Consider the following 14,674-nt stretch of genomic DNA (forward strand, 5'->3'; position numbering starts at 1 on the left):
AATGTTCTTTACATGATTTAGGGCCAGATGTAGGTAATCCAGATATACAGATTCTAAAATACCGAAATTTACCGATTCGGTATTTCAGAATTGGTAAATGGGATGTAGGTATTTATTCGGTAAATTTTACCGAATCGGTAAGATTCGGTAAATACCGAATCGGTATTTACTGATTCGGTAATTCCCATTCATTCCTATGGGCCTGGAGGCCCATAGAAATGAATGGGAATTACCGAATCGGTAAATACCGATTCGGTAAAAGGGGGAACACATTCAAGGGTGGCAGGGTGTCACTTTGACACCCTGTTGCACCCCTGAATCGTGCATGTGTGCACATGTGGCACACATACATGCCCTAAGGGCATGTATGTCTGCCACATGGCACAGTTAAAAAAGCACAAAATTGCTTTTTTTTAAGGTTTTCGATATTTACCACCAACTTGTAGTTGGTGGTAAATAACGAATCCTTAAATGAGGAATGTACTCACTTGAGTGCTCTCTACATTCAGGATTCGGTAAATTACCGATTCAATATCTTAAGGATTCGGTAATTTACAGATTCCTTAAATTACCGAATCCTTCAATTTGGCCTCCTACATCTCACAAGCCTAATACGGTCGGTAAGGGCCGAAATTCGGTAATTTCGGCCGTTACCGATCGGTATTAGGCTACCTACATCTGGCCCTTAGTGTTGTGGTATTTCGGTTAAGTTCACAGATTCACTCAAAGAATATGTGCCAGTCTGTCTGTTTCATATGGTGTTTTTGCGTTGCTCTATCTGCCCATCGGTCTATTTGTGTATATTGTTTCTGGACAGTCCCAGAGAGCTACAGTGTGATTCCAAACTTTTCTGAGATTACTGTTTAGCTGCTAGCAGTTGAGGATACACAGTTACGGGGGTGGGGGGAGGGATTTTATGACACATATGCAACTTTGTCGCATCACATTATGCATCAGTTTATGTCTTTGTTGTTTAGCATGTGTTGCATATTACATTGTCATTGCTGGCCACCATGAAAGCTTTGTCAAGTCTAGAGTTTCTATAAAGTTCTGCTAGACACCTAAGTTCAATAGCGAGCGGACACCCGTTGTTCACTGTTGTTTCTCGTGTCTATCTGGTGCAGATTTTTTTCTTTTTTTCTTTTGCTGCATCTTGAAGCTTTCTGAGGCAGGAGTGGGTGATCTAAAAAAGTGGGTTTTGATTTTACCCATTTTACCCTAAAGTCTAAGTGGTTTAAGGTGCTGTGATAGGCTGGAGGAAGGTAATCTGACTGGTGAGAGCATGTGACCGAGAAGTGTCTGTTTCCTTTTGATTTAAAGTTGTTTTTGGGTGTTGTTCTAGAAGGAGAGGGTGTCTGCATGGCAAGCAAGTGGTTCCTTCCTGTGGATAGTTCAATACTGTGCTTCCATGCTCTGTAAGTGAGGCACAGGAGACTAACATTGATAGTGAGTTAAATGGGCAGCCAGACTAGTTTTCTGAGATAGGTTTGAGTGACTGTTGCTTTCTGAGTACACCTGGCAGGTGCACAGTTGAAGTCATCTCTTTAATTGGTTTGCAAAAATGTGAAGGTAAATTCAATTCACTTGATATCAATTCAATTTCTTATTGTAATGTATAGAATAAAGTACCCCTTCTGTACAATAGAAGGTTATTGCAAGTCACTGAGAACTTCCATGACCATACAAAGGAACGAGGCCGAAAGCTTCAACACATTTTTCATGAACAATTAGGGGAATTGTGGCCTTACTATTGTTTCCAAAACTATCTGGTGACAAATCAGTCTTTTGAAGAGATTTTATACCCCTCGCCATATTGCCTACCCCCTATAGAACAGCTATAGACCTAGCATCTTCTTCTTTCCTTCAAGATTGGCATGAAAACATTTCTGTTAAGGTGGAGACTACCCCACAAGGTTGATTGAACAAGCAAACAATGCAGCTGGAGACAAGTCAGTTCATAGTGAGTCCAATGCAAATCCAGTTCTGCTCCCATTTACCACCAGCTCCGAGCAGAAGGTTAATGGAAATGGGGGCCTATGTAGCGAGAAAGCCTGAGAGCAGGGGGCGGTAGGACGACAGAGGGGGCCAATGTATGCCCCTATATGCAGAAGAAAAAGGCAGGCATGGGTCTTGGCTGTGCTTGTGATGAAGTCCTCGCTTGGCTGGTAAAATCAGAACCGGTGTCCTATCACAGGATAAACGGGGGTACCAGAACACCATACTTCTAATGATCAAGCTTCTTATGTTTACACTTATGGATATATTTGTTTAACACAGACTTCATTAAGTTTTCAAAAGAAAAATCAGTACAGAGGAATATCATGTATTTGTATGACAATTGATATATAGAATAGATAGTATTATCACAATCAACAGCTTGCACGTATTATAAAAGAGAGTTCACTAAGGTGTCTGTGTCTGAATGCACGAGTCTCAAGAAAACACATTGAGCATACATTTATGGACATATAATGTCTTACTTTAAGTTTGCATGGTGAGGCATACAACCTCTGCCAAGGCGGCAGTTGAAAATCTGCTTTATTTATGGTTGGGATACCTGGACAGAGGAGTTTTTTAACTAAAGTATTTGTATCCACTTAAGGAAATGCCATTTTGAAGGACACATGTTTTGATAGAAAAAGCCCACCAATGTCCAACAAAGCTGGTGACAATTCTGCCAGAATATGTGATCACCATGCCCCCCAACTAGTGTCAGGGTATCTCTAAACTGCCCCATATATGTTTTTTGTAACATCAAGACTCGACGAAAGAGTACCCGAGTCCGGTAATGGCAGTAGCAGCATTTGTCTGTGAATTTCGGCCAGCCAAACAGTGTTTTCAGTACTGCAGTGGACCCTAAATGGCTGGCAGGAGAAAAAGCTCCCATGGTCAATCTGGGGGTCCCATTTTCTTTTACTTTTCTGTACCGTAGGACTCCTGCAAAACCAATTGTCCAAATATGCCTAACTTTTGAACACCCTCATGACCACCCGAGCACATCTTTAAATGCAAATTTCTCGAAAAAGGTTTAACTGACATACAACACATAATGAAAGTATGCTTATTAAGAAAAAATCTAGCTTTGTGCCATATTTTTCGTAATCCTATTCAGAAATGTTCTCTCTATCGGAGAGCAGGGTTTCCTATCTGAAATATTAGGGAAAATCAATGTTTTGGTATGCCACTTTTTTAAGTCTCCTGCTTGATGGCTCAACCTGCAACTTTCCAGGAAGGACCTGAGGGTGATGAACTTCTTTTTGGGAAAATTTGTGCAGTTTTAACAAACAGTAGCAAAGTTATTTGCAAAATAAAAAATGGTCTTCCTATAGAAACACTAATCTAATTATAACTTCACAGTGGCGACCACCACTGTGTAACTGTGTAATATATGTCTGTCGCAAATTGATATTCACCAATAGACTACAGCCTACAATACAGGGATGGAATTGTCCATTTCCTGCTAGCTTTGAGTATGCCCAGTGAAAAAAAATGTAACCCAATAACACATTATTTAGAGCAAGAGCACTAATAAACACATATTCACCTATTCAAATTCCAGTGTATCACTAAAGTACACCAACATTGACATGAAAAAATACTGTTTACTGGCTCACGGATGGCATGTAACAAATATATATATATATACATATATATATATATATATATATATATATATATATATATATATATATATATATATATATATATATATATATATATATATATATATATATATATATATATATATATATATACATACATACATAATGGGTAAGTATGCGATATGGGGCTTTATTGCCATCAAGGAATCACGCAATGATTTAAAATTTACAAACCATAAGAACAAAGGCCTAGTGGTGAATTAAGGTAAATACAATCACAGTTAGACCTAGTTTCTGTGAAATATAACCTGTGAAACACTTACCAATGTGATAAAACACACACACACACACGCACGCACACACACGTGTGTGTGTGTGTATATATATTTAGTTCCTCATTTATGTATTTATTTGTAGGAGAACAATAGGAATAGCAAGCAATAAATCATCATTTAAACGTGTGCCTTATTTCCCTGTACTCTGCTTCTCTCCAGCCACGTGCTTACGTCTGCTAAATTATCTGCTTCCAGCCAGTTCTCAGGTGTGCCGCCGCGCGCCCTCCAGCAGCTGCACCATAATGGCTGACTCAGGCAGCAGGCACATTTCTGCGTGACAGGGAAACATTTTCTGCATTTAAGGGCGTTGCAAATCGGTCTTCCTACGCCGTGCGCTTCTAAACTGCAGTTTATCCTGTGCTTCGGTTCTTCCTGAGAGCTTACTCATTCCAATGATGTCATTTCCAGATGGCGCTATTCTGGTATTAGAAACGGTTTAGTCAAAGATGTCCGTGCTTCTTTAAAAAACAAAAATAGTTAAAAAAAAATGTTGAGACCAGATCTTTCCCCCTACGTTTCCAAATTAAAATACTGCCTTTATGCATTCCTTTGAACTGTATGATATGATGATTTGTGGTGTCCACATTATGGTATGTTTCATTTATAAAATACACATAAAACAGAATCTTCGAAGCGCTATAGGAAGCTTAGAAACTTAAGTTAACTCTTTCCATGCTCATGACGGCTCTACCCCGTCATGAGCCACGGGCGGCGTGTGCTCATGACGGCGTGGAGCCGTCATCAACTGCCGCTCCGCCCACGCTCCGCCTGCGCGGCACTAATTCTCTGCCTGTGCGGGAGAATTTGTTGAGTGGGCGGGGTCATGACGGCTCTACACCGTCATGAGCACACGCTGCCCGTGACTCATGATGACGCCGTCATGAGGAAGGGAGCGTCACGCCCACCCCCTAGCCCCGCTCGCGCCGCGGCCGAAGAGGTTAAGCGCTCATATGTAAAAGGAGGCCCAATTGCCTTACGAAATTATGGCTTTGAAGCCAAATATTTTCTTTAAAAGAATTCCAAACCTAAGTGTCTAGAACAGAGAATGACTATCCAGCAGCTCAGTAAGGGGTATTGCCATTTAAGGATCTACCACAAATTTTATTTTATTTTATTGTTTGCAGGTTTATATAGCGTGAATTTAATCCACAGGTATTGGATAGCTTTACATGAGCATCATTTACATTGCAGAAAGTCGCATGATTTTTTTTTTAAGGTATGGGAAAATTAAATAATTTGTTCAGAATCACAGGATGTTGAGCGGATGCCGAGATTCGAACCTAGTTCCCCAGTTCCATAGTCAGCAGCTCTGTCCATAATTCCACATATTCAGAAAAAAATATCTCTCTCTATGAAACAATCTATGAGGTCCCGAAGTAGGGCAGTGGGCTGCTTTCCTAAACGCGTACGGCCCAGCAAGTTTTTCTGGGATTAAAATTAGGCCTGGGCGGAACTTCAATCATGCCGGAGTAATTGTAGTAGTTTTGATAATTCCGCCTTGCTATTTGACGCAGAATTACCGATAAACACATGTTTACTCCTGGCCGCACAAACGAGTAATTTGGAAGAAAATATTCCCCCACAAGAGAACATGCTGACTATTCGTGTTCTGTTACATTTAGTGCTATTTCTCAGAGCAAAATGCAACCTCATGTCCAGTTGGATGCAAGGGTGCATTTTGTGCTATGATAATAACGCTAAATGCCTCGGAGTATATTGGGAAAAATTGCTACCGCAAGAGGACATTTAGTGAGCTCGAACGGCTCTCGTGCTCTGCATTTGTGTACTGTTGCATTTAGCGCTATTTCTTGGAGCGCAGTGCTTTCTTGCGCCCATTTTGGATGTGAGGAGACATTTTTACGTTAAAAAAAGCGCTAAATGCAGAATTACTCTTCTCGTGCAGTTATGCATAATTCAACAGAATTCTTAGGTATCTCTACGTGATTTTATCACACCCACCCCTAATTAAAATGTTTTGCACTTGTGTGGAGGTCCTGAGGCTGGTGAGATGGACCGAGGTGTAGTTTTAGGCCTCACCATTCTTCTTTACTTGGGCAGTTAGCTACAATTCCCTTGAGTTCTGGCTCTGGCACCTGCAGGCTCCCAGTGTTACTGTTCCCCTTTGAAGCATAGGGGAGCACAAGAGGGACTCCGGGTGTATCCCTGCATGAAACTGAACTCTCCATTGCAAGAAGTGGGTAACAAGTGTGCTACTTTATCAACTCTATTCTTTTCCCATGTTATTCTTGTCTTTTGAAGCACATTTGCCGGGATCCAATTCTCATGTTGCTAGCTGTAAGCAATACACATGTTTATCATAAATAAAACACATTATGTTTGCATACTGCAACAAACGATCTGTTTTTTTTTCATTTAAAGAGTCTCCGCCTCAGTGTGCACATTCAGCCATCCCTGCCTGTGCGGCCAGCAGCACAGCCTTCAGAAGGCAGGGTCTGAGGGGACATTCTTCCTCCATTTTTGTTTTCAGGGCCTCTCTATCGCAGCAAGCCTGCCAGGTTCTTTCCTAGAAACTAACGCAACCAATCAACAGCATCTGTAAAGAGCACACTGTCAACCCAAGGGGTATCTGGGCGCTGTGTTTTTGTCGAAGAGTCAGGTCTTGAGACTCCGTCTAAAGTCTGTCAGTGAGGGGACTTTCTGGAGCTGGAGGAGAAGGTCGTTCCAGGTCTTGGCTGTGATGTAGGAGAAGGAGCGGCCACCGCTGCAGTTGCGATGGATGGGGGGGTGCGAGGGCGAGTGAACAAGAGCGCAGGTGTCTAGTGGGTTGGCGGAAGTTCAGTCGATGGTTTATGTAGGTACGTCATAGGTCGTGGAGGGCTTTGTCGGCGTGTGTGAGGATCTTGAACTGGCATCTCTTCTGGATGGGGAGCCAATGGAGGTCTCTTAGACAGGGGGAGGGGGAGATGTGGGTTCATTTGGGGTGGACCAGAAAGAGTCTGACTGCGCATTCTGTATTGTCCTTTCATGCCTGCCTTACTGCAGAGACCAGGAGAAACAAATCCATTTGGAGGAGCAAATCAGTACCAGTGGTAGCAAAGGGAAACCATGGGTAGCAGATGCAAACCTCAACTACTCCCAATTGATGTCTATACTTGTATCGGAATTTAAAGCAGCTCAAAAACAGTAACTAAAGTATTGTCTATTAGAATGGCTACTATGAGATTTAAGTTGGCAGCCATGTCTCCTGCAATCACCTAGCTTGCTGGTGATGTTATGTTACGTTATGATTTATGTACAGCTGCTTCCACTGTTCATATGAAACTCTAGTGTCTTATGTTATGTTAATTTCAATTTATATAGCGCCAAATCACCGACAGGTCTCTTAGCGCTTGCTTTGGGAACCCGTCCTTGCTTTCCCTGCAAGATAACCCCTACTGGGCATCCCCAAGGTGAAGACCAGGCATCCCATCGCGGTGAGGCCGTAGTGGAGATTAAGCAAGCTATTGCCCAGAGTTGCAGAGTGTGAACCCATGATTCGAGTAGGCACCGAGGCGAGAATTATCAAGTCTGTGGACATTTTGAGCTCAAGACCCTGCCACGTCGGAAATTGAACCCTGGTCCCCGGTCTGACCTCTGCATCAGGGTCTGCCTGCTCTAACCAGTGAGCCACACTTCTCCACTATGTGATGTAGTCAACCCTCAGTGACTACTTCTGTGATCATATATGAAAGCAGCTGGTATAATTTAAATATAATTGAAATCAGGGAAGATTCTTCTGCAAATATATTCTGGTACCACAGAAAAGCAACAAAAATTGTTGTTTTTTTGTTGAAGTTTTATATAGCGCAAACTCGACCTGAAGGTATCAGATCGCTTTATATGAGCAGTTGTGTTACAGACGGACACATTAATTTATGGGGAGATTTGGTGATTTCCCAGAATTACAGGATGTTGAGGGTCCCTGCAGAGACTCAAACCCAGCTCCCCAGCTTCGAAGTTGACCGCTCTAGCCATTATCAAATGTCTGGTATTTCGGGACATAACACTCCATCTGGTAAATGCGGATACTGGATGCAATATTTACCTGGTGTTGTATTATCTAACTGTATTTAGTTTTGTCCTTAGAAGTGGGAAATAACAGTAATATTGAATGAGTTCCTATTTGCAGGAGATCTCGGAATATGCGGTATTCCTCAGCACAAATTCCACCAGGCACTATGCAAGTTGTAATCTCATTTGCAATGAAGGTCGGTGCAATTTGTTATTAATATGCAAGCAGGAAGCACGTAGCCATCGCTATTTCTTAAGTTTAATTCCCTGAGGTTGCTGAATTGTCAGTTTACATTTTACACAAGCCACGCGCGCTTCGGCACGCTAGTGAAGAGGAAAATGATTTTAAGTCTTCAATAACCAAAAAAGTTAAGTTTCCATGAAATTGATGTCCTAAATTTAAGATTCAACCGCATGTCATGATGTCCCTGATGAAGGGAAAGTTATTCCCGAAATGCATTGTGCTTGATAAATAAAACATGACATGGAACCCACCCCATGCTTCTGAGCCTCCCTTGAATAGTGTTGGTGAAAATGCATTGAGTAACATGAATTGAAACTTAAGAAAAGACAGGATGAAAACTAAAAGAAAAAAACGAACAAAGAAAAAGTAGTTTCAAAGAGTTTAATTTAATTGATTTGATTCAGGCAGTGATGTGGCAGTGCATGCTTGGTGGAACCAACGTTGGTTCCCTCGTCGTTATGTTTCTAATTGTGTACGCCACAGAATTTCTACCACTAGCTTTAAATCTAGTGCTCTGAGGTCACTGACTTTGAAATAAAGTATGTCCCTAATTATATCCAATTAAATTTGCCTTTTCTGCCTTTAGTACTTTAGTCTCTGAAGGGTAGAATTGCTTTGAAATAATTTGGGTTCAGGGCTTCCTAAAGAAGACCATTGTGACTTTAAAATGCAGCTCATCATAACATGCACTGGACTGATATTAGTGGCATGGCACGGGGGGCCTCCGACCCACCCTACAGGGGCTCCAACGCTTTAGAGGGCCTCCATTCAGCCCAAGGTAAATGAATATCTGTAACATATTGGAAGCTCAGGATCCCCTCTTCGCATTTTGTGTGTGTGTGGAGGGGAATCATTGTGAATTACACCACTGCCTGCAGGGCTTTAATTGGGATGAACAAAACTGGGGGGTCTCTCAAAAGGGTGTGGCCAGTGTAATTAGGGGCGTGGCTTTAAACCACTTACGCTAAAAATCTGTGGTTAGCATAGTGTGCCGCCCGACTTGTATTTTGCTGTTTCTGTCATATCATCCAGAGATGTGATACAACAAGTAACATCATACCTACAACAAGTAAGGACTATTGGCTTTGTCAATGGTTATTAGTTGCATAAAATAAATAAGCTGCAAATCTGGCTTGTTACATATAATATTGAAAAAGCTTCCAATTAAAGCCCTGGTGACCCTGCTACAATGTTGCTGCTCTTGTGTTTCAGAAAGAGAAGGGAAATCCAGAAAGAAAATGACTCTTTAAAGGATTTCTCCCCCCACCCCCCCCCCTAACGCTCACCTGGCATGATGGCATGCCGTAACTTCTCCACTAGTGAGAAGTGAGCAGTGTGGCCAGCGCACATCGATGTGCTTGCTGTCTCGAAACGGGTCTCTATCGGGCTGTTTTGCACCCTAGCACTTGTTCCCGGACTGCAGTGACAGCAAACGGCTGTCACTGTAGTCCGGAAAAAAAACTGACCGCCTGTGCCAGGGCTCAAAACAGAGCCCGATAGAGACCCGTTTCGAGGCCCCCTTTAAAAAACTGCTGGTGCTCAGACCCCTTGAGACCGGCCCACTTAAAGCCCTGACTGGCTGATATAAAGGTGTTTACCTGGCAGGTATAGGGCTCCCACTTACATGGCTTCTCATTTGGGCACCACGGCAGACAGCAGTGGGCGGAGTTTGGCTTTGCATCCCTGCTTCTGCCAGTCACCTGCCCATCTGTTACCGCTGCAGTGCTTATTTTACATTCCTTTGCCTTGGCTAACTTGTCAGCCCAGGTTATCACAGCATCACCTGATGTTAACACATGCTCAGCACTCTGCCCTTGAGGATAGCTTGAAGGTTAGGCCATGATGTGACATACTGATGAAAAGAAAGCCACCTGCCCACCATAGGCCATAATCTCCCCGGCTTGTGCGGTTCACTGGGTTTGTGCGTACAAACAATGTGTAATCGCTCAGGAATATATGTTCTGTGACGTGGAAGAAGCAGGCGACTATTCTAAGATCTACCTGCTGTATGAGAATAGGGCAAAGTTGAAAAGATAAAGGGGAACTGCTTAACTGGCCCTACCACCAATTCGCGCCAAGAACCTTCCTCACATTGTTCACCTGACCTGTCTACTGCAGCGGACTATCATTGCGCCTGTCTTGGCGCTTATGCCTGTGGGCAGTATATTCAGGTGCACAGGGTAAATTGACACTATGTAGTCATTGCTACAAGTTACACAATGAAGACAGCAGAGTGCATGTTTATAATAAACCTGTGCTTGGTTTCATGCTGACTAATATACTATGTAGAGTTACCATTGCAAAGGTAAGACAAATTTGTCAACTTATATCCCCTCCCTTCACATAGTCATCCCGTAAAGAGCCAGTATCATATGGTGAAAGGGAAGAGGAGTTAGAAGCTGCTGCACTGAGAGGATTTCCAGCTCATGGGAGAAGCTTTTTTTGTAGGGGGTGGTTGGACAAACGTTTCTCTCAGTCAGCACGTGGTACAAAAGTACACCCCCACTTTATGGTCCTGACTCTTAGGGGTCCCACCACAGGTGGTTACAGAGAAACAAGCTCAAGGCCCCGGCCACTCACCAGATACTCCCCCCACCCCAGTCCTCTCACAAAGTGCAAAGGTTTTTTAGAAGTTGTCAGGCCTGGGAAAGTGTGTCACCTTGTTAGTGATTAGGAAGTGAGACAGCCATTTCTTCTCCCATCTTTTCTAAACAATGTAGATAGATTTGAATGGGGGAAACAGCCCATCTACTTACAATGGTAGCTCCATGAGTGCTGGTCCCACCATCATTGAGATGTATATTTGTAAAGCTCACTTTCTATCATTGGAGCTTCTTGGCACTGAATAAAAAATGGTTCTTTTCACCCAACTCAACAGTGTTGAATTTATCACTCTTGAAAGGCCAAGTGGACCTCCTGGGCTTCAAACCCGGGACCATGAAACCTAACAGACTCGTTGAACGGCTGCATGGATCAACTGCGCCTTCAGACCCATCACTGCAAAGGTATCATCCATGACTGCATTTAAAGGATTATAAGTAGTTCTGCAATTATTATGTGTATGATAATCTCAGATTTATTTTGGAAGAACTTGATACAAATGAGAAATTATTTACTAAAAGAATATTACCAAATATACTTGATAACCTTCAAGATAAAAGGACTGGAAACATATTTTTTATAGCTCCACACATAACATACACTGTCCATGATCATTTCTACACCCCACAGTCCCAGCACAGATATCACCTCAAAATATACTGGAGCAGAAGTTATGCCTAGATTCACTTTTGTTTACTTCTGAAATATCGCAATAAAGTGATAATGTGAAGGCAAGTCTATCTCCATGCATAAGCCTCAGTTGCATCTCTCAACACACGTGCTTGACAATCACAGATGTATTTGGCCATGTGTGAGGATCGTCTTTTGGACATACTTTGAATGCCATCAATGTATAATGTTTTAGAAAATAACCTTGTTCTTATGATTTTATCGCCGGTGCTGCCAATTGCCAAGGTTGCTGAATACCAAGGATGCCTAGATTTGATTCCAACTCAAGCTTCTTTCTTCCACCATCCTATGCCTTATTTCTCTGTATCTCACTCATGCAGATTCTTTTTCAACTCTGCTTCTCCCTTTGTTAATCTTCTTATCTTTTTTTCTCCTCCCTCTTTCTACCATATACTACTTTTATCTCTCTTGCTTTGGGTCAAAGTCTAATGATGGAAAATAAGTCGAAATCCCCAAAAAATGAGTCCCGGTGCCCACCAGCTGCACAAATTAGGCACCAAATGCTATGAGAGAAAGGAAACTCAAGAATTACATATTTGCTTTGAAGACATCTGCAACCCCTTGTGTCTAGCTTTGATCAAATAAGGTATCAGTATGTTTGTTTCTTTGCATTATACATTGGTAGAATCCATCAGCCTGGATAGAACACAGAGAAAAGAAACCATCACTGTTTAGGAAACAAAGCAACAGATATTGCAGACAAAACAGTGAGTTAACCCCTTGGAGGCTCATGACGGAACGGTTCCGTCATGAGCGTCGGTTGGCCTGTGCTCATGACGGAACCGTTCCGTCATGAGCCCATTGGCTCATTAGAACCTTCAGCACAGCGTGAGAATTCACGCCGCGCTGAAGGTGTTAAGAGAACTGCACATTCTCCTGACCCAGTCAGAGGTGGCATCGGGAGGGCAACAGCTGTCATAGCCCTTACCTCAGGTTGGTTGTAGTGCTCCATGGACATGGTAATGACATTGATGCCAATGATGAACGTGATGAACAGGTCCAAGTAGTGGCTTGTGCAGAGCGTATGGATATACCTCCGGACGGGGGAGTAGTCGGCATAGTACGGCCTTCGCTGGGCCTCTGGGGAGAAAGCACACACGAATCAATTAACAGACTGTGCAGTGGACCAGCCAGATCATGTGGATAGAATATACTGTATCAATATCTGCAGGGAGAGCACCCAGGGCTTCCTTCAGGACTGTTCCCAGGATCTAGAGAAAAAAGGAGACAAGCTGACAGACAAACACAAAACAATCAAAGGGACCACCACGCCCCAGCAGCCTGTTCAAAACTATTGGGAAGAGTTAAAAATGCTCCCTTAGGCAATATGCAACTGGGAAACATAAAGTATTGCTTATGAAATGCCACATGTATACTAAAACACGCCCTGCCTGTTTTGGGCTTTTTATATAAAACGTGGGGAACATTATTTAAGATACTGTTATACTAATAAAGTTATAAGCAGAAAGGCGTGGTTATGTTACATTCTATTATGGTGGAACTCATTTTGTTAAATAGTGCGGCCCAGTATCAATAGCAACTAGGAGATGGTTATTGTTTCAGGTAAGGTCTCCAAACTTAGTTTGCTGATAGGCAGTGAGGTATTATCTGCGCACAGTTCTGTGCTTTTAGTATTTAGAGCAAAAGAATTGCAGAACTGCATCAAAGGGAACCAAAACAACGGCCGCCCTACGTTGTTAGTCAACAATTGCAAACTGCAAATGCAAAATATTCAGAAGAAAGTCAGTTCCCTGAGCAAAACAAATTTTCTTATATAAGATCAAGTTTCAAATCATTAGTCCATATATGTCATTAAATTTCAAATTATTAGTCCATATGCATCATTAATATCAGATGTTCCTTCTTGGTCTTTATTTCGTAGTCTGCATTCTTAAGAAAACTTGTTTATACACAATTCAGTTCTTTGATGACGCACCCAACAGCCTCCAAACTTATCGATCCTATTTCTCCCATCCAAGATGCCTGAATTGAGAGGTAGTCTGAATGTTATGTTGTGTTATGTTATGCAATGTTAAGTCATGTTATGTCATTTTATGGTAGGTTGGGTGGAGTTATGTCAAATGACTGGTAAAGCACATGGAGCTGAGGACATTTGTCTGTCTTAAGTAAGCCTGGGCAAAGCACTACGCTACGCTCTCGTAGGTTGCAAAGTTGCGCTACTTCGCACTACGCGAATTGCACGTAGCACAGTGTAAACACTCGTAGAGTAACGTAGCAGTCATTTTTTGCTTGCACGCGGTCCTCAATGTGAAGTTGGCGACCGCAAGCAAGCAAAATGACATCTCGGCGAGACTTTTTCCTCGTTCAGGATCAGCAACATCAAGTTGCCGATCACAAGCGTGGAAAATAAACCTCCTGGTGATCTTCCCAATGTGTGGAGGTCAGGTTTCTCATTGCGAGTGGTCGCGTATGCTTGCGACCGCTCGTGATGAGAAACTACCAGTCCGCGTTGAGAAAGCTGCCGCTCAAGGAAAAATCTACTTGAGCGGCAGAAAACGACCGCTTGCACTGTGCAAGATGCAGTTTGCACTAATTGCACAGTGCGGACAAGCACCCAGCATTGTGCAATCAGTGGGAACAGTACTTTGCACAGTGCACTACGCAGTTCATGTAGCTACGCGCAGCTCACATAGTGCGAAGTGCACTTCGTGTAGCTACGCCTAGCGCTACTTGCAAAGTACCCCCAGGGTTAGTCTTAAGCTGTATGTAGAGATATGCAAATAGTTTTTTTTAACATATTTCCAGGTTACTAGCGAATATGGGAAATGTTACCAAAACTCTATTTTTTAAATAACGCTTTTCAAGATTTTTCTTGAATGCTATGAATACTTTCAATCATTCCTCTGTGTACAGTTTCCTTTCATTTCAACTTAGTCTCAAACTCTGTCTAATTTAATGATGTTTCTAATAATTACTGTGACTTTCTGTCGCAAAGTTACATTTTTACTGTAGAGTGTAGCTAGGAAGGCATTTATTTGCTATCCAACATATTTCTCTAGTTTTTAAATGTGGGTCTTCCAATACATTTTCTGGCACCCTAAAAAAGGAAAGGTGGACCTTTTTAAGACACATTCTGTAAAATATTTCTGGAGAAAGCTTATTAAAATCCAAACATTTTCGACGTTCTATATTCCTTAAACATGAAGCACTGAATGAAAACTCAAATATGG

General features: G+C 42.3%; 1 protein-coding gene across 1 annotated transcript in view; it reads right to left on the minus strand.

Annotated features, from left to right (window-relative positions):
- Positions 1–14,674, minus strand: part of CACNA1H (calcium voltage-gated channel subunit alpha1 H) — a 1,502,131-nt gene that overhangs the window by 127,874 nt on the left and 1,359,583 nt on the right. The window contains exon 26 of the mRNA XM_086940723.1: positions 12,412–12,563. Within this exon, the coding sequence (XP_086796849.1) occupies positions 12,412–12,563 (152 nt within the window). The remainder of the gene's footprint in view (positions 1–12,411; positions 12,564–14,674) is intronic.

The sequence above is a fragment of the Lissotriton vulgaris genome, chromosome 10, assembly GCF_964263255.1.
Source record: "Lissotriton vulgaris chromosome 10, aLisVul1.2, whole genome shotgun sequence".
Classification (NCBI taxonomy): Eukaryota; Metazoa; Chordata; class Amphibia; order Caudata; family Salamandridae; genus Lissotriton; species Lissotriton vulgaris.